Below are 22265 nucleotides of genomic sequence, written 5' to 3'. Positions count from 1 at the left end.
TCCTTTTTCCCACCTTCAGATTGTAGATTTACTGTCTGCCTGCCCCCATCCACCATTTTGTTGCTTCCTGCTAGTGGAAACCTTCTGTCACAGTGGCCGCAAAATTTTGTCTAGGTAGATTTCCCGAAGCAACTCCATATCTACTGCAGGTTGCAGATTCACACCTTTACAACCAAAGGTCTCCCCCCTGCAGGGGCTCATCGCTGGGGATGTCAAATTGAAGGTGAAGTTAATGGGCGGCTTTGCCACATGCTATGAATGCTTGGACTTTTAACTCCTGGGTATTTTCAGGAACCCTATTTTAAAAAACTGCATGTAAGGAGACCTGATGGGGAATCTGGTATGGGCATAACATTGCTAATATTAAATATTTTTCCCATTCTGAAATTTTTCTCCCTATCCATCCTTCATCAATAAAATTACAAAAAACGTAATGTAAAGAGCACCCACAGCTGGAAGGACTTCCTTCTGCTCTCACCTCAAGTCATCATGCAACATTTTCAGAATTCTTTCTACAACCTAAAGAAAGACTTTGAGACAACCTCCATCTTGAAACAATCATGCCTACAAAATGAAGGCTATTTACTAGGGGCTATTGTAGAAACTGCACTCTGCATACAGACTAGGAATACACAGAAAAACATTTTTCTTATCTCAAACCAGGCCTGAAGGATCTAGCCAGCACTTTTGCAAAAGCTCTTCCGAACTAGAGCAGTGTATGCTGAATTGAGCCGAGCAGTGATGATATGTCAGTAGTCTGAACAGGTAGCTCAGAGTTATTTATTTTCTGTGGGTTAGGGAGGGTTTTCTGGTCACTTGTTGCAGTACCAATTGGCTCAGGCTCCACAGTAAACCATTCACTACTATCGACCTACCAGCTGGAGGAAAGCAGCTGCAATGGTAGTTTGCAGGAATGGAATTTGAGTAGGGGGTGGAGGAGGAAGAAATAATAGTAATAAAAGACAACAGGGCTCCCTCCACACATTGGGAGAACAAAATAGCCTCATGTGGATTTGAGGTGTTGATGAAAGATGAGACTTCAAACCTTGTAATTTGAATAAAAGCATTTGGGGCCACTTTGTGCCATCTAATCAACATGTGGTTACAGCCTGTGCCTGAGGGACTGCATCTCACAGAAGGACAAGTCATGCCTCGCTGCATCCTGCGTCAAGACAAGAAGTGCCCCTCCTATGGTCAAACAGAATGTGACAGGTCTGGTGGCTGAAAAGAGACGGGTTTGGGCCATGAAAAAACCTCCTCTGTGTTCTTTTCCCCAAACACATCCAGAGCGCATTCAGAGAGGAAGAACCGAGCACAGAAGACATTTTTTGTCATTGTCTTTTGTCAAAAGATACATCCCAGAGAAGAAACTCTTGGAAGGATCAAGAATAGAAGGCCAGAATTAGACACATTCTACATTAGTCACTGAACACAAAAATAAAATAAATTCTAAAAGTCCCATGTCATATGGTGCATCACATGGCCATACCTACGCACAACCCTACCTTGACCTAGTTAGCACATTAGATAAGCTGGTATGAATCCTTCTCTGGCAAACCTGTCTGAAGTTTACCTAAAACCTATTTCTGCCCCTAGATGATGATAAACAAACCTGGTTGGAATTCAAATGAATGTCTGTGGTGTATTTAAAACACCTACTGAAAGTTTAAAACTGAACCAGAAATGGGTGCGTTTCTAAAGACAAACACGCTTTAATTCACTTTTATGTGTGATATGCATGCCTAGAGTAATAGAAGAACTACATAATGAAAAATCTTGCTTTGATAAACACTTTAAGATTATCATCTGCAAAGAACTAATAATTCAGTTTTATCAAAATCAAGAGAGTGCTATATTTCTTTTTTAAGTGACGGTTAAACAACTGGACTTGAGTGATATAATCACTGTGCACTCTTCACAAACTTATGCCATTTCTGGCTGTGCATGTCATCAATTGGCAGACCCTTAAAAAGTGTAAAATAGGGGTACTAAGTAATTTGAGAAGATCGTCTTTAAAATGAAGTAGCTGTTTTTGCAGTCTGGAAGTGCTATTGAGAATATTTGTCATTTACCAACTAGAAGAACTTAGGTACCTGCATCCTAATCGTCCCAACATAGACTAAACAAAAAAATGCTATGCTTTGGAAATAGAGGAATAGCCAGACCTCATGTCCCTCTCATCCAATGCTCTGTCTAGGACAGAGGCCAACAGCAGATGCTTCAGAGAAACGTGCAAGAAACCCCGTGGCAAGTAATTATAGCATATTCTCTCCACATTTGGAGCTTCTTCCTAGCTCCCATCTGCTAGAAATTATTTTACATCAATATACAGAACGCAAAAGTACTCTAAAAAGTGTTCACTTTCCAAGCATCCTCTTTGAATGCTGAAACAATATTAACCAATTCTTTGTTCAATAGATGTCTACATAATCAGCCTTCAATACTATCGTGAGCTTCTCTTTTACAATTGCTGTTTCTTTTCTTGCCTTGTAACTAATTTAAGAAAAGGATCATTATCTCCTAGCACTGTACGCTTCAGCTATCTTATCTAAAGAGACAATCCTGATAGATAAACTGCAGGTGAAACATTAAACCGCTGGTCAGGAGTGAAGTATCATCATAGTGTAAAACTATGGGGAATGTCTGGTATTTAGAACAAGAGGCACATATCTCTAGAAAATATTTACTTTAGGTGCCTGGGCATATGCCTTTATTACTTTTAAAAAATCAAAACACAAGCTGTAAGTGGGCAACCCATAAAGAAGCAAGGAAAAAAGGGATAGAATCTATGTCTCCACTAACTTTCGTCAGAGTCAGTCAAGAGCAGAAGCAGATGCTACTGTTACCTGCTCTCCCTACAATATTTCTACAATAACTCTATCTACCAAAAGGATCTAGTTTTTGTGTCACATTTATTCTCTTTGCAGCTAGTCATCTCCCGCTTCTGTCTGTCTACTCTGTCTTTCCAAAAGGGCAGCACACCAAATTGAAGGCATGACATTTTTCTCCAGTCACTAAGTAGCAGCAAATGCCTTGAAGTCACAGTCCAGCTCTCAAACAAAAATAACTGACACACACACACAAAACAAAACAAAACATTAAAAAAAAAAAGTATCAGTCAATCTAACTACCATACCACAAAGTATAGATCATAATTTTCCTGCAAGGCCAGTTAGGCTGAGATTTCATTTTCCAAACAAAGCAGGTGGGGGTGCTGTATTCTGTGGTATGTAGTCTGGGGGTGATACAAGAACAGCCATGACATGTGCTCAGTGTTGGATTTGAGATGAATTGTGCCAGGGTCAAAGCAATCACGAGTCTTTCCTCCACTACAGCAGCCATAACAAACCATCTCCCAACAGCCTGTGCCAGAGTCTCTGAACACCAAGTAGCATGGGCTCCCTTTGGACATCTTAGTGTATTTTGGTCTTAAATAGCGTTGTAGATGTGGGCAGAAGGCTGTGATAGCATGCTAGAAATAGGAAAAGGAGAGAAATTAAAGAGAAAGATGGATACAGCAACATGCTGGAGATCAACATCCCATTCCATAGTCTTGTACGCCACTCCACCTTCTTTAGTTTTGTCCGATTAAAGTGAAATTTCTCTGAAGAACAGTCCCCTTAGGCACCTAAGACATAGTTCTAGTATATGATCACAGTTTTGTTTGGGTCTTTACTCAAATCGCCTTCTCTTCAGTATTCATCACACTGCTTAATTTCCTTGGTATCAAATTGTCTAGCCTGCTGAGAAGTATATTGAAGCATGCATTTTGAATTAGAGCTGGTGAAATAAAACTGGTGACACCTGAAAAGCTAAATCAACAAATACACCTTCTGTTTCTTTAGCTGTATTCATAAATGATGTAGAAGTCTTCTCCAGGAGTTACAACAGAATATTAGTTATTGCACCTAGAAAATATTTTTCACATAAGTTTGCCTTCTCTTAGACAGTGCATGCATGAAAATTCTCATTACTGCCTTGCACTAAATGTGCTTGGTCTTTTTTGTTTGCTGCTCATGTCCTTGATTCTCCCATTTGATACATTAGTAATTTAAACACGCTTTCCAACATGTAAATTTCCTTAGAGTTCTAATTTGTATCTTGCAGAATAAAAACCTAAAGCCATTTACCTGGAGAACTTCTTGTGCAAACTGGCCTACAGAAGCATGTATTACATCGCTACAGCCCCAGGCCCTTCAGCATCACACGCTGTAACAGGAATGGAGAGGAATATAGCAGCAAGTGGAGGAAGGAAGGGTACAAAGACACCTTTGCATGCTAAGGATTCTTGTGAGAAAAAGAGTACAGTTGACTGGAAGTGGAAAGCAGCCATATCTGAAAGTCACTGACTGAAGAGTAGCCATTTGGTATTTTAATCTCATTTTCTACCCTTCACCTTTACAGATCAAAGATGCTCTTACCAGTTCTTCCTCCAACTCCTCCCAAATTAATAGTACAGGTGAACCTAAACACTAATTCTTTTTATATGGCCATTATTTTCTTCCTGAAGCTGTAAGAGCAACTGGCCTACACTGTATAGAAAATATAACTTGACTTGTGAGCTACCCTTAACCAAATCAGTCTGAATTGTTACAAAGACGTGGCTTGGTTTAAATGTTCTTGTATACCAAAACCCTGGTATTTTTAAATACAGTGTTGTTTAAACATATCTAGACATATCTTATTTTTGTAACTATATAGACAGTATACATGCATATGTCTGAATTGTCACGTAACCAAGATTATAAAAAAGGAGCTGATGTGCTTCATTATCTACAAATATGACTTTAGCAAGAATACTGATTTCCCAGTGAGTAGCTACAGTTACCTTCTCTGTCTCTTACTTTTCCCACAAGACAGATTCTTTTGATCCAATTAAATAAAAATGAAAGAGAGGAAACTTGTGCTGACGAAAGGCTACAGTGATTAACGCAAAAGTACAGCCTAGTGCTCTGGCAAAGAGCTGAGGGAAGCTATTCATTCTGAAAGATGTCCAAAAATGCCATGCATTCCAGTTTTGCCACATATAAATTGGAGCAGATGAATAAAGATCTGAATAACTCCTGGAGGAAAAGTTCCTTCTTTTTCAAGGAATTTTAATAAAATGCTACAGGAATAAAATTAAAATAACACTAAAAATAATTAAATATACTTAATAAGCTGATTATTATCCCATTTGATCATATTTTACATCAAATACTGTATTGCTATATTGAAGAGAACACATCTATGCTCAAAAGAAGCCATTTTTTTCATGCATTCCACCAACAAGCAAGCATCAGGCTGTGACCTAAAAACCCAGTTCAGATCATTCTCACATCAATAGGTCCAGGCAAAATAAATTTGAGGCAAATAACCACAGTAAAATTGTATGCGTTAGTTATGTGAGAGATTAATCAGATAATGATTAGCGTCCCACTCCCATTGGAGCTGGTGAAATCCCTAGCTTCAAAATTAAACAGTAAAAATTGCATTTTTACGAAAGTCCATGAATAACAATGACTCGTTTAGGTCAACACTTGCGTTGATTACGCTCTTCAAATTTTATATTACTAGCTATAGATTTTGCATCAAGGCACCATTCCATTTACATTTTCTTTGGTTGTAAAGCCAGTATCAAGAGATTTGCTTAATTATTTTCAATGCTTCAGCTACCCAGCCCCTCCTCTAACTATTGATGAGGCCAAGCTGTAAAATGGAACCTGAAAGGGCTGAAATAAAAAATGAAAAGGGGGACCCCAATTTCTTAAAAAGTGAGAGGATGATGAACTGCAGGATGGGGTAGGACCTTATAAGTGAAATGGAAATGAAACGTTTTGATGCAAGTTGCATCTATGAAACATCTCAGACCAAACTGTTTATTTTAGCCTCAAAAAGTATGGAAGGATTTGTACCTCCCAGAGCTCATGCTCATGGTTCTGTGCAATAGTGGACAACTATTGCCCAGAGCTGGACAATCTCCTGAATTCCCTATGCTTTTGTAAATGCTACTGAGCAGCAGAAGTAGCAAATTCGCTTACTAGCAGCTAGTTAGAAGAAGAAAGTTTTAATTTCATTTTCTGGTATAAGATTTTTTGTTCGTTTCTTAAAAGAATGCAAATTCAAAGCAATGACAGTGCTGTGCATGGGTGTGTCCCAGCAAAGTACCACCGTAAGATGGCTTTTTGCAAGCCTAAGGGTGTGTTATGATGGTATCAAGGTATGAGGCACGAGAGGTCAGAATGTCTCATCAGAAGCTCATGGGAACTGGAACAGCGATGTGAATAAAAGCTGTGGTGAATGGAAGAGAAAGAAATATGGCAGTGGAAAGCTTACTCAAATTCTACCACTAGGAGAAAGCTAAGATCTATTATTATTGTTCTGGCACAAAATGCAAGACAACATTACTCTGCAAACTACAGCGTGCAGTCTCTACACAGATAAATTAGCAGTAATGCTCTATTACTTTCTCTCAAAAATTAGGAATACAGCTGTCTGAACAAAGTAGTTCCTTGCATCCTTGAAGCATCACAATAGCATATGAATGCTATAGGATTAGTTTTACTTTAAAAGCTTTAATATACACGTTCTCCCTTGAGCACAAAGTTATTTACTATAATGACATGATAGCCAATAAGAAAGTAATAGCTTTGTGCCTTTGTGCATACTGGTGAAGTGTCTGACCCCACATATGACAAGAAATGATTTGAGGCTAGCGATGTTTTGAGACAGTTTACTGGAAGAAAGAAAACACCAGAGTAGGTTGCCTTGACGACACTGTGTAGCTGCAAGAGAAATCAAAAGGAAATGTAGGATCTTCTTCTATGTTAAGGACTGCAAAGTATTCACCAAATTGGGTTAAAAGGGAACTAATCCCACAGCAAGTCAATGTTACCTGACCTATGCAATATTAGCTATCACTTCTTACCATGAGCCCTATTAGAAAACTGCTGAAAAAGCCGGATGGTTCATACTTCACAGCACAGGGCAATAAGATGTAAACAGCAAGCGATGCAGTAATGAGTGCTCAAAGTTTCTTTTTTTTTCTCCTGGGAGACTCTGCAGGTCACTTCTGGTTCTGAGAGTCTACTCCAGCAGGGGAAGTGGTTTCTAATGGTGCCCGCTTTTGATTTCATAGCAGGATTTTACAAAGTTGTCTCTGTAGGCTGTATCACTTTTGGCAGTAATCACCGTATTCTTAAATAAGGAATGCAAATACAAGTTATCCAGCCAGCATCGAATCAAAAATAAACCAACACCCTTAAGATATTTTGCCATCACTGAATTTATCATACATGTTACCAGATTGCATCAAATAGCGATTTATCCACAAAGCATCTAGTGAAGAATTAATTCCTCCAGGCAGTCATATTTTTTTAAGATTTACTCTTCTTATAGGGCTGCATTGAGCACAGAGAAGGGAGTTGAATCTGTCACTCTCACACATTAGCTAAGAGCCCTAGGAACTGGATTTAGAGCAGTGCAGGTGACAACTGTTTTGTAAAAAAAAGTCACCCTATGCAGTTTTAACTGCAACAGGAGGAGCAGAAGCAGATGTGTCCCTGCTCCAGAATGAAACATTAGGTCTGGGAGAGAAATGGAACTTAAAGATTCACTTTAGAATTTCCTTTTGTCTATCATAGCCCTCAAAGCAGCATTCTGAACTTCTTCTGTTGCTTCCATAGGTGACTGACCTTTTTGTTTTCTGTTAAGGAGCCTGTGGAACTGCCGATTTCTCTGCCTTACAGCTGGGCATTACATTGGCTCAAACCCCGCATCTTAACTGGTTACCCAGCTCCTACTGATCTGATGGTCTTGCTGTAAACAGAGTATCTTTAACCTACTGTAGTAAAACTAAATATTTGCTTTTCATCCAGTAGTTAAATCAGCATCATACCAAACAGCTGAAATCTTCCCCAAACTGATTTAAGCAGTTAATCACTAATCTGACTGCAAAGGGGCACTGATATGCTTGAACTGGGTTTTGCTTTGTATGGAGATGTGGGTTAGTTCCCTAACTTCTCTCCAGGACCTAAATACCCTGCTCTGGGCAGTCATGAACCACATATCTCCAACTGGGACTCAGCCCTTTGAATCCTGTATGGCAGTTAAAGCTTGCGTGGGCATCTTATCACTTACTGCAGTCTGGTTATTTATAAAACAAATGAGACCAAGTAGAGAGAGAGCATTCGTTCCTTCTCCTCTAATGACAGGAGCTGGGTACATGAGAAGTTCCACAGAGACCAAGGGTGTAAACCCAAAGGAGAGGCACCTCGCAGCACATTTACAAGTGCTATTTATCAGTATATAAGCAAATACAGAATACAAGAGGAGTAAACACTTAGAAGATATATGTACACATTCAAAATAAAGAACAAGACCAAGTTTCTTTCATTTATCAGTATTTTAAGACTGGCTTTGCTTCTGTTTAATCTAACAGAAACTTATCACACTGTTCTAAAAGAACAGTCCTAATCCGCTATTTTTAAAAGGGATGAATTCAGATACCCCATCTATCAGAAAGATGTTCAACCTAAATTGGTACACCTAATGCTTCCCTAAACAAAAAATTGTCTCGCTCTTCCTTACTGACCAAGCGTAACTCCATGGTAACAATGTGCAATATTGCCTATGCCTCACATAAATAAGACATTATTTGTAAATCATTTCAAAGATAAAACAAAATCAGGAGGTAAAATAGATATATCTAACACTGTTGGGATAAAAATAATCTGTTGGAATAACGCATCAAAGTAAAACATCTCATCAGATACCAGACATCTTCAATGGACAGCAAAATTTAAATATTAAAAATATTTTGAAGTATAGCAAGACACTGTGGAGAAATCTCCATTTGAAGACAGTTCTGCATTTTAAGTGCCTTTTAATTTGACAATTTAATCCATTTCATACTCATAGTATTTTCATTCAGTTCCCATTTCTACTACATTTCAAATACCAAATATTAGTTATGAAATGCAGGTATTAGTTTACCAGAATTACATCCTTTTTAAAGAAGTGATTTTCTCAGGATGAAGCCATTACCTGAGGGAGCTCAATAAGGAACTCACACAAGCTTCTTGCCACTTTCTAATTTCTTCCATGATAAATAAAGTCACTTTATAAATGTGAAATTCTGCATTATAATGCTGAAAGGTAAAGCTATGAATGCAGCTGTATTATTTATAACAACAGACAGACATAACAGAGACTACAAGAAGTAAAACAGACACACTAAGCAATGCTTACTATTTAATCTCTAAATTTGTATTAAGCCAAGTAATTAGACCTGCTTGAATATATGAAACACTTGCAATGCCTGTTGATCAATGCTTAAAAGGATTACTTCGATGCAAAGACTCACTAAAATGATTAAACTAAGTTTTATTTGATGTCTGGTGCTTTCAGGGGTTCTGAAACTAAATAACTGTTGCAAATTGGCACAAGCCTATTGATTTAATAGAGGTATCTTGATTTACGTTAATTTAGTATGCTGCACATTGTCACTTATGGGTACTAACAGCTGTATGTCATGATATTCAAACATGATTTGCTATAAAACCTTAGACTTTGATAAAAACCTGTTAGGAAACACTGAGAGTGCGTGAAAGGCTGAGGCATGAATAAAGATGCTAATTCACCCATTGAATCAAATAGTTTGGTTTATATTTAAATTCTGCTTTTGTGATACTGCAAAAACAAATGTATAGATACCTGTAATTAAGTTCTGTGGTCTGTAATTTTCTCCCTTCAGGGGACCAGTGTTTGGAATGTTACAAAGGTATCATGATAAAATTCATCATAATGAAGCAATGCACAGTCAAGAAACAAACTTCAGAATCTCACATAATGAGTAAGGAAGAGATTGAAAATCAAAACGGGTTGAGATCTGTGACTCTTTCACTTGGAATGCCACTTCAAATCCAGGTCTAATGACTATGGAAATGGCATCTTCTGGAGCTGTCCAGAAACTTTCACTTTAGGGGAAATAATTTTTATTTTTAGCAAAATGAGTTTCTTATGAAAATGAGTTTCTCATTGAAAAGGTACTCTTCTGTTGGAACTAAATCTGTGGTCTTGTTTGGGAAACACTGTAATTAAATCTGGTTTTATATTTCCTTGAAGTTTATTAGCAAAATCAGTATTATTTTTTTTTTTTTTTTGGTCAATTTTGCTGTTCCCACTCAGCATAGGGCAAAGCTGACAAGAATTGCACTGTTTCCAGATATAACTACCACTGCTTATAATCTCCTCGCCATTAGGACCAGAGAATTCCAGAGATTTGGTAAATTTTAACTCACTGCTGCCAGGCTAGACTTAGTGCTGGAGACTAAAGGCTCTCAGGGTCTAGTACATAGCCAAGTCTTAGCAAAACATAAAGCTTTCAAGAAGGTCTGGAAATCCTAGAGACTCTAGTGCTTTTTGGATCCTGCATCACGAAGACAGGATTGTGGAGAGCTCCAGCTCTAGGAGCTGCCTGTCCCACAGCACTTCGGTCTCTGGTAGCCAGTCATTCTGGGCTCTGTAAAAGCTTGCAAGAAATTTGACAGTGTTTCATTGGAACTTTCCGCTTCGGAAAAAATATGTAGGTTTTGACAAAACAGTACTTTCAGTGATTTTTATAAAAGATGTTTGGGTGGAAAGTTACCAGTCAGCTGTACTTACTCAGCAGGTCTCTTGATGATCGCTCTTTCCTCCCTTACCTTGCCTTTGCTGCAGCTGTGAAAATGCTTTGTTTACAAAACAGCTTCTCATAAACTTTTTAGTGTTTCATAAATTTGTGAATGATGGTGTTGATAGTGCACACACTTATTAGGGACAATATCATTAGTTTAATATAACATATGAAGGGTGTCACAGCTGATTGCTATAAATGAGAAAAGGGTAACTAATTTTAACTTTGAAATTTTTGGAAACTTTGGTTTTGGATTCTGGAAGGGGCGTAAATTATAAGAAAACATCTGCCAGCATTTGCTGCCAGGAAGATCAAATACATTTGAGTACTGCTTTGAGCAGAAAACTAAAATATCCTGTTTGAAAGAAGAGGTTAATCTTTCCCTTGTCAGAAATCAAACACATACCTGAGAACTGATGATAAGTTCAATAAGGTGGCAATCATTCATTTAGGAAATGACAGACTTGCAGGAATTACATTACCACTCTAAATCTGCCATTATTTCATAAATTTCTTTCAATTAAAAAAAATGAGGTGGAGAAGGTGGCAATGACCACACACACAGAGTTAAAAGTGCCTACTTCTGATATCAACAGTTATGCACATTTTTCATTCCTTTTCTCCTTGGATGCTATAGATTTTGTTTCCGTTTCTTTAAAGATGCTCCATTATCTAACACAATCAGGAAAAGGCTTTTGTTAAAAATACTGATATCTGTATATTCTCTTGGGGAAAGCGGCTGTTGCAAGTGTACTTGTTAGATGGAAGGTTAAAGCAATTTGTGTTGAAAACAGAAATATACAGAAAAAAATCCCCAAAAGATATGCTACAGGCAGGGGATTTTATATGATTATCTCCTTCCTGTCACAGTAGTTAAAATTTATCTGCAATTACTAAAACCTAAGTCAATATAATCAAGTTTCTAGCCATCATTTTTTTTATTTACATCTGTTTCAATTTCTAGTCTACCTGGCAAGATCTACCTAGCACTTCAGAACCGTGTCCTCTCCTATCACAAGCACTGCTTGTCAAATCAGTCCCAATTCACTCTTCAGAAGTGGTTTATCATCAGGGACTTACTACAAAATTTCTCTGGATGCAAAGTGACAAGGAATTCCATTTGCTCTCCTTTCTCTGAACTGCTGCTACCTGTGCAAGGCTGACAAAAACAAAATGTCTTTTGCCATCAAAACACTACTATGTATGCATATACTAGTTATAAGCTAATAGTTTGCACATGTTTTTTCAAGGGCTCTCACACTGAAATTTATTTTAAATCAAAACTTGCCCTGTTCTAGGTCGACTCAAATATCAGAGATGCAATAAAACCCAAAAAGGATGCGAGAATTTTCAGAGAAAAATTAGAGGAGAAATTATTCATTCCAAAGAAAACAAAACCCACGCATGTTTAACAAACTCTTCACCTTCCCTACACTAACAACCTGTGTAACCTCAAATTAATTTATTCTGGAAAACAGATGAGTGCAGATAACGTACATTTGACTTTCAGGATGCAAGGCTGTCCTGTAGTTTAGATTCCATTAACTAACCTTAATGTACGAGTGATTAATTTGCCCACAAGTATAACAGTTAGAACAGATGCAGCTAAATTGATTGACTGTGTTACTGCATAATTGCTGTCTCCACATGGGTATAAGCATCATTCTCAACCAGAAGCTATGGGCTCAATGTTAAAATTACTGGGTGAACTGGCCTGTGTTATTCAGGAGCAAAACATGATGAGTAATATTACTTTCTCACTTAAAAGTAGGAAGGTGAGCCAATAACAAAAAGCTGAAGATAAAAACTCTAAATACAAAAACCTGTTATTTGTGCATTTATATTGCCTGTGTGCTGAAAGAGAGTCTTTAGCCAAAATCCTCTGCTCTTGTAAATTAACTAACTTAAATGTAGAAATAAAATCACTGGGAATGATTTAACAACAGCAAATACAAAGCAATTTGGGGCAGGCAGATGTTTCTTTAATTGTGCCGGCACTTTGCACAGCCATTCTGGCCATTTGACACTTGAGGATAATTAAATTCAAAAGCACCGTACCTTCCGAAGAGGTTTGAGCTTGGTCTCCATTATAAAGTCGTATTTGCAGAGTTCACAACAGCGCGTGTCTGAGCTCTTAATCCACTGGTGCAGGCAGGCCTGATGAACAAAGCGCAGGGTCCCTGTGCAGCGACATGGTGTGATGAGGGGACTTTCATCATCTCCCTCACAGTGACAGATCCTGACAGGAAGGACAGCAAGAGCTAGTGAGGGAACTTGCCGACCAGCAGTGCAAAGTCACTGGTTTATTTACACTCTTTTTAATTTTCAGACTTGACATTCATAAGGTGGCAGGTGTATGACCTTTCAGATCGAGGCACGGGAACGTATTCCTCATTCCGTTCTGCCACTTAGTCATTTCTCTTCACTTAGTTATTTCTCTTTGAATTTGGCATGTGGTCTGAAGGTGAACAAACAGAAATAACACTTTTTTCCCTTTTATGCGTGGCAAAATCTGTAAGACAAATACTAGTGCTCTTTCTAAGAGCAGAATAGTTCTTGGTCCGTAGGTATTACCAATAAAATACTCAAAGTCAGCAGAATCTAACCCAAGCTGAAAATATCCACTATGAAAAATACAGAGTTCCTAGGATACCCCATTTGGAGTTACACAGTTAAAAGGATTAGATAACACTTTTGAGTACTCTGGAGTCATGTGTACGGCACAGCGTATACACACATGCACACACTTTTTAGGAGGCAGGTGTTAAAAAGTCATAGTCCTTCCTCTTTTTTATTCTTCACTGTCCCTTTGAAAGAGATAGCTGAATTATCTGGGAAAACAAAATGTGCAGCTGTAAGCAGGCCCTAAGACAGAGGTTGCTCCCAGGACTGTTGTTACCTTGTAATGGAATACACAGCTTTCTGCATTGTGGTTTTGCATAAAGTGATCAGCGACCTAACATCACAATCTGATAATTTTCTTCTGAGACACATGTCCAAACATCTTGGTGATCTTCCCCTCTTCCAAACAGATTCCTGATCATATCAGGAAAATATTCACCCATTGAAACCAATGACAGTTTTATTGGCAAGCATCTCTGTGAACACAGAGAAAGCTCTACAGTGAGTGTCAGGCTTAACCGATCACCTGAAGTTGAGAAGGTTCACCTCAACAAGGAGAAACTCCTTCCCATCCCCACCCCAGAAAAACACAGCAAAGCACCCGAGCCCTAATGAACGTCCTAAGTGTCAAACTGGCATGTAAGGGGAAAAAAAGCTGAAGCCTGAGAAATGTTATTTCAAAACAGAGAAGTAGCAACCACAGCATAGATCCTGGTGTCACACAAACAAAACTTAGAGCTTCAAAACTTAGTACTCAGGAAAAGCACCCTCAGACATATGCGTGCAGAAGAGTCTGAAATGTTTGAGGAATATCTCACCGCTTTACGCAGAAAGCTGTGGCCACACTGCTCCTGGGGTAGGAGGAGGGCCCTGCGGTGAGGTTGTCTTCCTACTGACCAGGTTTGGGAAGAAGGGTGACCTTCTCCATAGCACAGGAGCGCCTGGCCTGCAGCATCAGGAGGCAGCCTGGCAAAGACACCCCCTGAAAGACCAGCTACAGCACAGCACCGAGGCTGCCGAGCAGGGGGAGGGGGAATTCCAATGTCTAAGTGACATGGATCAAAACCAGCAGCTTCGCTATTCTTCCATGGTGTACCCTAGAGCCGTAAGAAAATGAATCTACCGTAACGGGAAAGCAGAACAAGGCTGCTTTGCTGGATATGTTGAAAGAAAGAGACCCCAAAAATCCAACAAAAATAATTAAGCTCCGGAAACCTGATACCCAAAAGCCAGGTTTCAGTGTCTGTGATGGTGCCCGTACAGCATCTTATGCCCCATGGGAGCGAAGGGGAGAAGAAAACATCCACAACTCCCATCCTGCAAACATTTCTTTTCTGAGATGCGTTTTACAGGAACTCAGTTTACAGTCTTGTCTTTACTAACCAAGCCAAGCTAGGTACATCAGTGGCTTAGTTCTTAAATGGAAACTGGCTGTATGCTGACTTTTTATTGAGCCTGTAGCTTACACAGAACTAAATTTTCAAAACACTGAATAGCTATTTTGCTAACAAATGCATTCCCAGTTGAGAGTTACATAAAAAACATCATTTTCTTTTTAAATTAAAGCTCTTTCCCAGAGGAAAACTAGTATGCTTTGTTCATTTAAATTCAAGCTATACATAATTTATTTTACAGGCTTAGCATTTAAACTATTTAGAAACTAGACAACTGAGCTATGTACCCAAGAGTCTTTTTTCTTCTACTGCCAGAATTGTTTAAAATTATTTTAAGAGCTAATTTTAGGCTTTTACAAGCCTAAAACTCCATGAGGATCTTCAAATAAAGAGACATGGAAAATCTGAAATGAATAGAAATATTCTTTAGTAGAAATACTTTTACATAAAACCACTATATGAATTACACATTCTATTTGTGCTTTTGTTGTACAGAAGTTACAAACTAAATGTACAAATAACAGGGTGACATCAGGAACTTACATTATACAGAAGCTTGAACTAAATAATCTAATGGCCTCTTTTAGCTTTATAACCATGAAATATGTAATGAGAATAAAAACAAACTTCAAATGGAATTAGAGTCCAGAGAAAATAACCAAAGGCATAGTCTTCATTAGCTTGAATGCTCTTTGGTGCAATTTACCTCTTCGTTATATGTTTATCCAGAAGAAAGTAGATTGAAAGAAATTTGTGCTACCTCAACTCACAAGCACAGTCTTTAAAGATATGTGGGTACCTGACAGTTATTGAAACAGACTGTTGGCTAACTGTTTAAATATCTTTTAAAGACTTGGGCCAATAAACCTTGTAATATCTTGCTCAGCTATTAGTACTGAATCAGAATTCTATGTGTTTTTGCCCTTTGCTGTATTTATCTATCAATCACGTACATCAGAATTATCACAAATTATAGAAAATAAATTGTAAACAATGGTTTTGAAAAATATGTTATGCAAACAGAACTGAGGCATGGATACAAAGCATAGACTTACCTGTTCTGTATCTAAACCAAGTTGGAGGCAGAGAACTTCCATTCTGGTTTCCTATTTTCACATGATCACAACTGTTCAAAATTTTCACCCACGGGACTATTTACTGTGCTGAACTTATCCTGAGAGTAAAATTTGCTTATATACTTTAGAAATGAGTTGAATAAAAAACCCACACTCCCTACTATAAAGAAAAGAAAAGAAAAAAAAAAGTAAATTGATAAATCTATACTGATTTATTTACAAGTTGTAGTACAGCACTGATCATGGTTAACAGCTGCGGTTTCAACTGCTCAGACACACCTACAGAATTCATATACTCAGCTTTTCTCAGCTTTCTAGTCCTTTAGTAGATAAATGGCCTTCATTACAGAGCAATACTTTTGACTATCTGGAAACATAGGGGAGGGAAGTCAGCTATTTGACCAAATCCTTTTAATTAGAATCCCTTTATAGTCACAAATTGAGTCTGTATTTTTTTTTTTTTTGTAGGTTTGACAGCTTAGTGCTTTAAAGGTTCATGCCTAGGAACAGGTCCTTGCTTGTCTAGGGGGAAAGATGAATACAAGGCTCCAGAGGAGCTTCTTCTCTACAGATCACATGTACACCAGACAACACAGCATATGTCAGCTGTTAGATGATCATCTGATTCAGATATACAAAATTTTGTGTGTGTGTGCATAATATACACCTCCAGACCTATCCCTACACACTGAGATCACCAAATGTTTATTTTTCTTTAAAGAAGGCTTACTGTGAAACTTTATGAAATAATACTCTCACGGTCCACTCATTCTTATGCTTAAGTTTTTGCTTTATATGACAGAATTTTAATTACCCAGCACATATCTCTCTAGCACAGAATTGTTTCTACAACTTTCAGCACACAGATGTACCAAGCAGAGAAATTTATGCCAACACTGTGGATATATTAGACAAAAATCCATAAAAATTCTTTAAAGGATATTCTTAAATAGCAGGTTCAGGCTCAGTTACAATGCAATAAATTAGCAAAAAGAAAAAATAATTTTCAGGAAAAAAATTTAAAAATGTTGAGAAGAATTTTATTTTACTGAAAACTCAAAAGGAAATTAGTCTTTGTAAAAGACTGTTTTGCATAATTCATATAAAACTGTTGCAGATTTCTTGTATGTTCCCTACACACACAAAAAACCCCCAATTCTCAAACAGAAACAGAATAGTTCAATTTAGAAAATTTTTAGAGAATGATGTATGTAAAAATGAAAAGTTAAAGAAGTTTACCGAGAACATTTTAGAATTATTTTTCAGTATTTCTTTTTGTTCAAAATATTAATTAAAGCACCTTCAAATGATGCTGGAAAACTCCCTGATAACACAATGCTTGACTGAGGAATTGTATGTGACATATTAAACTTTGTACCATAATGACTATGTAAAATTAGTAAGTAAAGTTGCCGTTAGTTTAAGGTATACCATCTTCGCTGAAGGGCATATTGGCACCATACATCTATAAATGAGAGAAATTTCTTATCAGATTAAAATTATGAGATGCTGCTAAACTCAGCACTCTGAAGTGAGGTACTGTCACACTATCTTTAATTCCATGACTGTGGATTGTTTTCCCTTGTTTTCCCTGGTCCTGTTCACTGCAAAAATTAGAAGGCAGGAAGGAAAGTGTGAAACAAGATGGCTTCATATGCTGATTGGATTTACATTGATTTTCAGAAAAGCAGCAAAAGCTATCCTGGATGACTGTCCTTCACTTCTCACCAAATTTAGATTATTTTTTTTTTCCATACAGACAAATATTTCTTACTTAATTTCAGTTTAAAAGATCAAGTAAAATCAGCACGAAGCAAGGAGTTCATGTGGAAAATTTGCAGGTTTTCCTGGCAGTGGTTTAGTTTGGCAAAATCATAGCAACCAAAATTACAACCTAGGTGGTTAGTCACCGAGCTGCTTATTTCAAGACAGAGAGGTAGATGCCAACAGGTTTGTAGCTTTTCCTTCATACGTAAGGTAACAATTTTGCTCTCACTAAAGAGAATAGTTGCTAATCTCTACCCACATTGGAAAAACAGCAGTTATACTAACCTGTCTTTCACTAATCCACTTCTCTCTTTGGTAATTAAGAAAATAGGCCAGTCTATGCCACTGTAGGGATGTCGAAACCTCACTTATTCTGCAGGATTCTTGTGTGCATTTTGAAACCTAGTGCTCTACCCCTATGCAGATGGCAAGTGCTTCTCTATGACAGTATCTGTACAGTTGATTTCCATAGATGACTATTGTCAAAGGAAGGTGATTAAGGATAACAATTAATCAGCGTGACCCTGCTTGCGCTTCAAGCCACAGAAGAGCTTTGTCATTAGGAGCAGTGTTGGTGGAAAATAGTTTGCAGTAATTCTGTCTCAGTAGATCCCATATTTGAGATTGGCAGTGCATTGCAGTACCTAGTAAAATTTTCAAGGATTTTTGGCCATTACATATAGACAAAGGGTTTAACTACAGTAATGTAGCACAGATAGCTTTTATAGACTTCCTTAAAAAATATACCAGGTCAAATTTTACCCTCATTAACAAATGCACAACCTAGGGGAATGCCTCTGAGGCTTTCAAAAATTGAAGTAGATATGGGAGCATATACTGATAATGATGTATGAGAATGTTTAAGGACTATAAATGACAGAATTACGTAAAAACTGTATTGTTCTCTAATATTCCTGGGTGCTATACAGCTACGTCTGTGATAACAGGCATTGCAGTGAAAGTCTAGAAAATCTGTTGAAAGAAAGAGATAGTGCTAAAAATCTGATATCTACACCAGGCATATCTTGGTGGGGGTTGCTTTGATTTGATACTGGCTTGAGGTTGGACCAGGAAGATATGCTGCAGTTTACTTCCACTCAAAGGGAATACCATTGGAGAACCCTGAGGCCAATTCTCAGTGTGGTCCAGACCATGGTAAAAGTAAAGGTGTACAGATGTGCTTCAAAAGCAGGCTCCTTATCTGAACTAAAGTACTAACGGAGGCCTCTTCACTGACAAAATCAGGAGGAGCTACTGCCTTGTGACAGTGACATGTTTACTGCCACTGTGATGAAATTTTTATGCAATGAGAACTAAACTAATGCAGATGCCCAATACCCATACTGTCATTTTCCTGTGGAGAGAAGCATACCAGTAGAATAGAAATGCCACCCAGAGGGGCCGGGACAGGCTGGAGAGGTGGGCCCAGGCAAACCTCATGGAGTTCAACAAGGCCAAGTGCAAGGTCCTGCCCGGGGGTGGGGGCAATCCCAAGCACAAATACAGGCTGGGTGAGGAGTGGATGGAGAGCAGCCCTGTGGAGAAGGACTTGGGGGTGTTGGTGGGTGGAAAACTGACTGTGAGCCAGCAATGTGCGCTCGCAGCCCAGAAACCACCCGTGTCCTGGGCTGCATCCAGAGCAGCGTGGGCAGCAGGGCCAGGGAGGGGATTCTCCCCCTCTGCTCTGCTCTTGTGAGACCCCACCTGCAGTGCTGGGTCCAGCTCTGGGGCCCCCAACATAGGAAGGGTGTAGACAAACTCGAGCAGGGCCAGAGGAGGCCATGAAGATGCTCAGGGGGCTGGAGCAGCTCCCCTATGAGGCCAGGCTGAGAGAGTTGGGGGGTTCAGCCTGGAGAAGAGAAGGCTCCGGGGAGACCTTATAGCGGCCTCCCAGGGCTTAAGGGGGGGGACAGGGAAGATGGGGAGAGACACTTTATCAGGGGGTGTAGGGATAGGATGAGGGGTAATGGTTTTAAACTGAAAGAGGGAAGATTTAGATGAGATGTAAGGCAGAAATCCTTCCCTGTGCGGGGGGTGAGGCGCTGGCCCCGGGTGCCCAGAGCAGCTGTGGCTGCCCCCTCCCTGGAAGGGTTCAAGGCCAGGTTGGACGGGGCTGGGAGCCCCAGGGGCTGGGGGAAGGGGGCCCTGCCCGGGGCAGGGGGGTGAAACTGGATGACCTTTAAGGTCCCTTCCAACCCAAACCACTCTATGATTCTATGATTTTAACGTGTCTCCCTAACAAAATGGGGGGAAATACCTTCTCCACATAAATATGCTCGAGGAAGATAATGCCTATTCCAAAAACATTATTTTCAGTGAAAATGATTGAAAAGGCCCCTAAAATCTTGCCCTTCACTGCAAAGCATACCTGGACTCATAGTGATTATGCAGAGACAAATTCTTACCCTATTCAGTGGATACCTCTCATTGCTATATCTCACTGTTACTAAAGGGAGCTTAGTCAGGGATAAACAGCATAGCTGGAAAAAGCTGGACCAAGTGAATCCCTGGCCTTGATTTTCATCTGTGAGGATTATTAGTGGCCAGCATGAAATACCATGAGCTCCTAGGTTATCTTAACTGGACCAAGGAACCAATTCCACAGGTTTGCAAAAGGACGCACAAAATTGCTGTTGTTACTGTCAGATAATCTTAAGAAAACTGTTCTCCTGTCCAAAAAAGGTAATTTTCTCTTTCTACCAATTTATAAATTACTTACAATGCTTTTATATGGTTAGAACCTAAGATTAAAGCAAACAGCTTTATGAACTCACAGCATATAATTAACTCATCATAAACAGAAACCAGAGAAATACTGAACTCTGCTCTGCATAATTTATCACTTGGAAAAAAAAAAGTTAAGTTCACTAAATATGTTCACCCTGCAATAGGCTACAGTATGCCATGTTTCCTTTGTTTTCATTTTGCAGGCTTTTTTTTTTTTTTTTCAAATCTCATTTCCATTCTTTCCACTGTTAAATCATAAAGTAATCTAAATGACAAATTGGTGGTCTTCTCCATTTAAACACAGTGTGAATGGAGCACATTAATTCTCCATACCTAATGTAATCAATTTGTATACTTGTTCCCTGTCACTTGTGCCCTTCCATTATGCTATACAGCGAGCTGTCTTTATCTGACTAGAGGAAAAAACATTTTCAAAATGTTGCACCAGACCAGTGGAATTTCATAATGGTCTAGGTAAAGCTTTCTTTTGATTTCTGGAAACGTGATCAGAATTTGTAAGAGACCCAAAAGCAAACAACATTAGCAAAAGCACACTATCTTATTTTGTCAACATTTCTTGTCCTTCTATTAAACTTCCATTATGGGTGATAAATATATCTAACCATCTAAAGAGTTATAAGCAATTCCTGCCTCAGATGCACTGTCAGTGCAACTCAAGATATGTGTCAGACAAGATATACTGCACTGAACAGAGTTCAAAGAACTAGAGACTGCATCTTAGAAAAAGGATTTAGATTTCCTCCCACCTGCCTAGTGAAAGTCAAAGCTTTAAGTAACTAAAGACCCTACAGAGCATATGCAAGCTTTAAGTATTTGGTAATGGGACTCTTAAAACCAAGGATCTCCTCTCACCCAAACTTTCCAGTAGGAAGTGGTGCCATTTCACCAGTTTGCATTAAAAATAATAATAGGTTTTGAGAGAAAGAAGCAGAAACCAGGATGCAGTTGTCCCCCAGTTAAGTGACCCTAACCATAACAAAGACATGCTTGCTGCGTTTCGGCTCTCCTTGCATCCTTCTGACTCATGGAGAGCTTCCAGAAGAGACTGCATAGCCAAATGGCTAAAGAGGTGACAGATGGGGCTTTGAACCATCAGGAAGAGAATAGAATTAACCAGTATTTCTTAATGCTTCAAGGACTGATGAATCACTAGACCATCATACAGAGGAGGAGATTCCTGAAAAAGCAGGAGATTCCTATTAGAAAGTCAGCTTGCAAAAACAAGGCTTTGAGCAGCCAAGCAAGCAGCAGTCACAGCTCTTTAAAAGAAAGGGGTAAGGAGCCAACATGCAGGACAAGATTCAGAGATTTGGCTCCTAACGAAGGAATGTATCATCCTGAGACCCCGAGGAAGGCACTAACATCCCAGGAAGAAAAGCCCTCTTTAGCCAAACACTACAGTCTGGCAGTTCAGCATCCTCCAGATTTTGGTGATGTTAAAGGGCTCTGGATGGTATTTCAAGTATTCTGCACTACAGTTTGAATTATTTACTGGACCCAACTTCATGTTTTCAGTATAAATATTTAAAATGAATGTTAAATTCCAATGGCAGCATTTGAGCCTATATATCTATCTTCTGTTCACCTTTCTCTTTTTTCCTCAAGTCCATGAAGACTTGTTTCCTCCCAAGAGGCTTTCTGTTTGCTGATTTGGTGAGCAGTTTTCTACATGAATGTTTCAGGATATAAGTATTTTCATGCAAGATGCTACTTTTGCAGGTCCTACTAAATTATGAAGAAAAACACCCCTGTTACACTTCATTTCACAGAGAGAAACTACATAATCATATTGCCTCTTGTCAAGTACAATGTACACTACTCCTTCCCTATCTATGATTAACACATAGAAATACTCATATTAGTATTTTCCTAAGTTTATAATAGCCTTCTAATTAATACACTAGCTTTTTAAAGATGATTTTAAAAAATTATAATTGAAGTAAATTCTGCAGATTTCATGAATCAACTTCTTCATCTCCTTTATTACTCCACATTCCTACCGGT

At 38.7% G+C, this 22265-nt stretch overlaps 1 protein-coding gene across 4 annotated transcripts in view; it reads right to left on the bottom strand.

Annotated features, from left to right (window-relative positions):
* The window catches only part of MARCHF1 (membrane associated ring-CH-type finger 1), a 246852-nt gene that overhangs the window by 13482 nt on the left and 211105 nt on the right, over nucleotides 1-22265 (bottom strand). For all 4 annotated transcript variants that reach the window (XM_042808441.1, XM_032983903.2, XM_032983902.2 and 1 more), the window contains one exon: nucleotides 12713-12893. In XM_042808441.1, the coding sequence (XP_042664375.1) occupies nucleotides 12713-12893 (181 nt within the window). The remainder of the gene's footprint in view (nucleotides 1-12712; nucleotides 12894-22265) is intronic.

The sequence above is a fragment of the Tyto alba genome, unplaced genomic scaffold (assembly GCF_018691265.1).
Source record: "Tyto alba isolate M040663 unplaced genomic scaffold, T.alba_DEE_v4.0 Super-Scaffold_6, whole genome shotgun sequence".
NCBI lineage: Eukaryota > Metazoa > Chordata > Aves > Strigiformes > Tytonidae > Tyto > Tyto alba.
The sequence above is the reverse complement of the archived record's forward strand: the minus strand, read 5'-3'. Positions and strand labels throughout refer to the sequence as shown.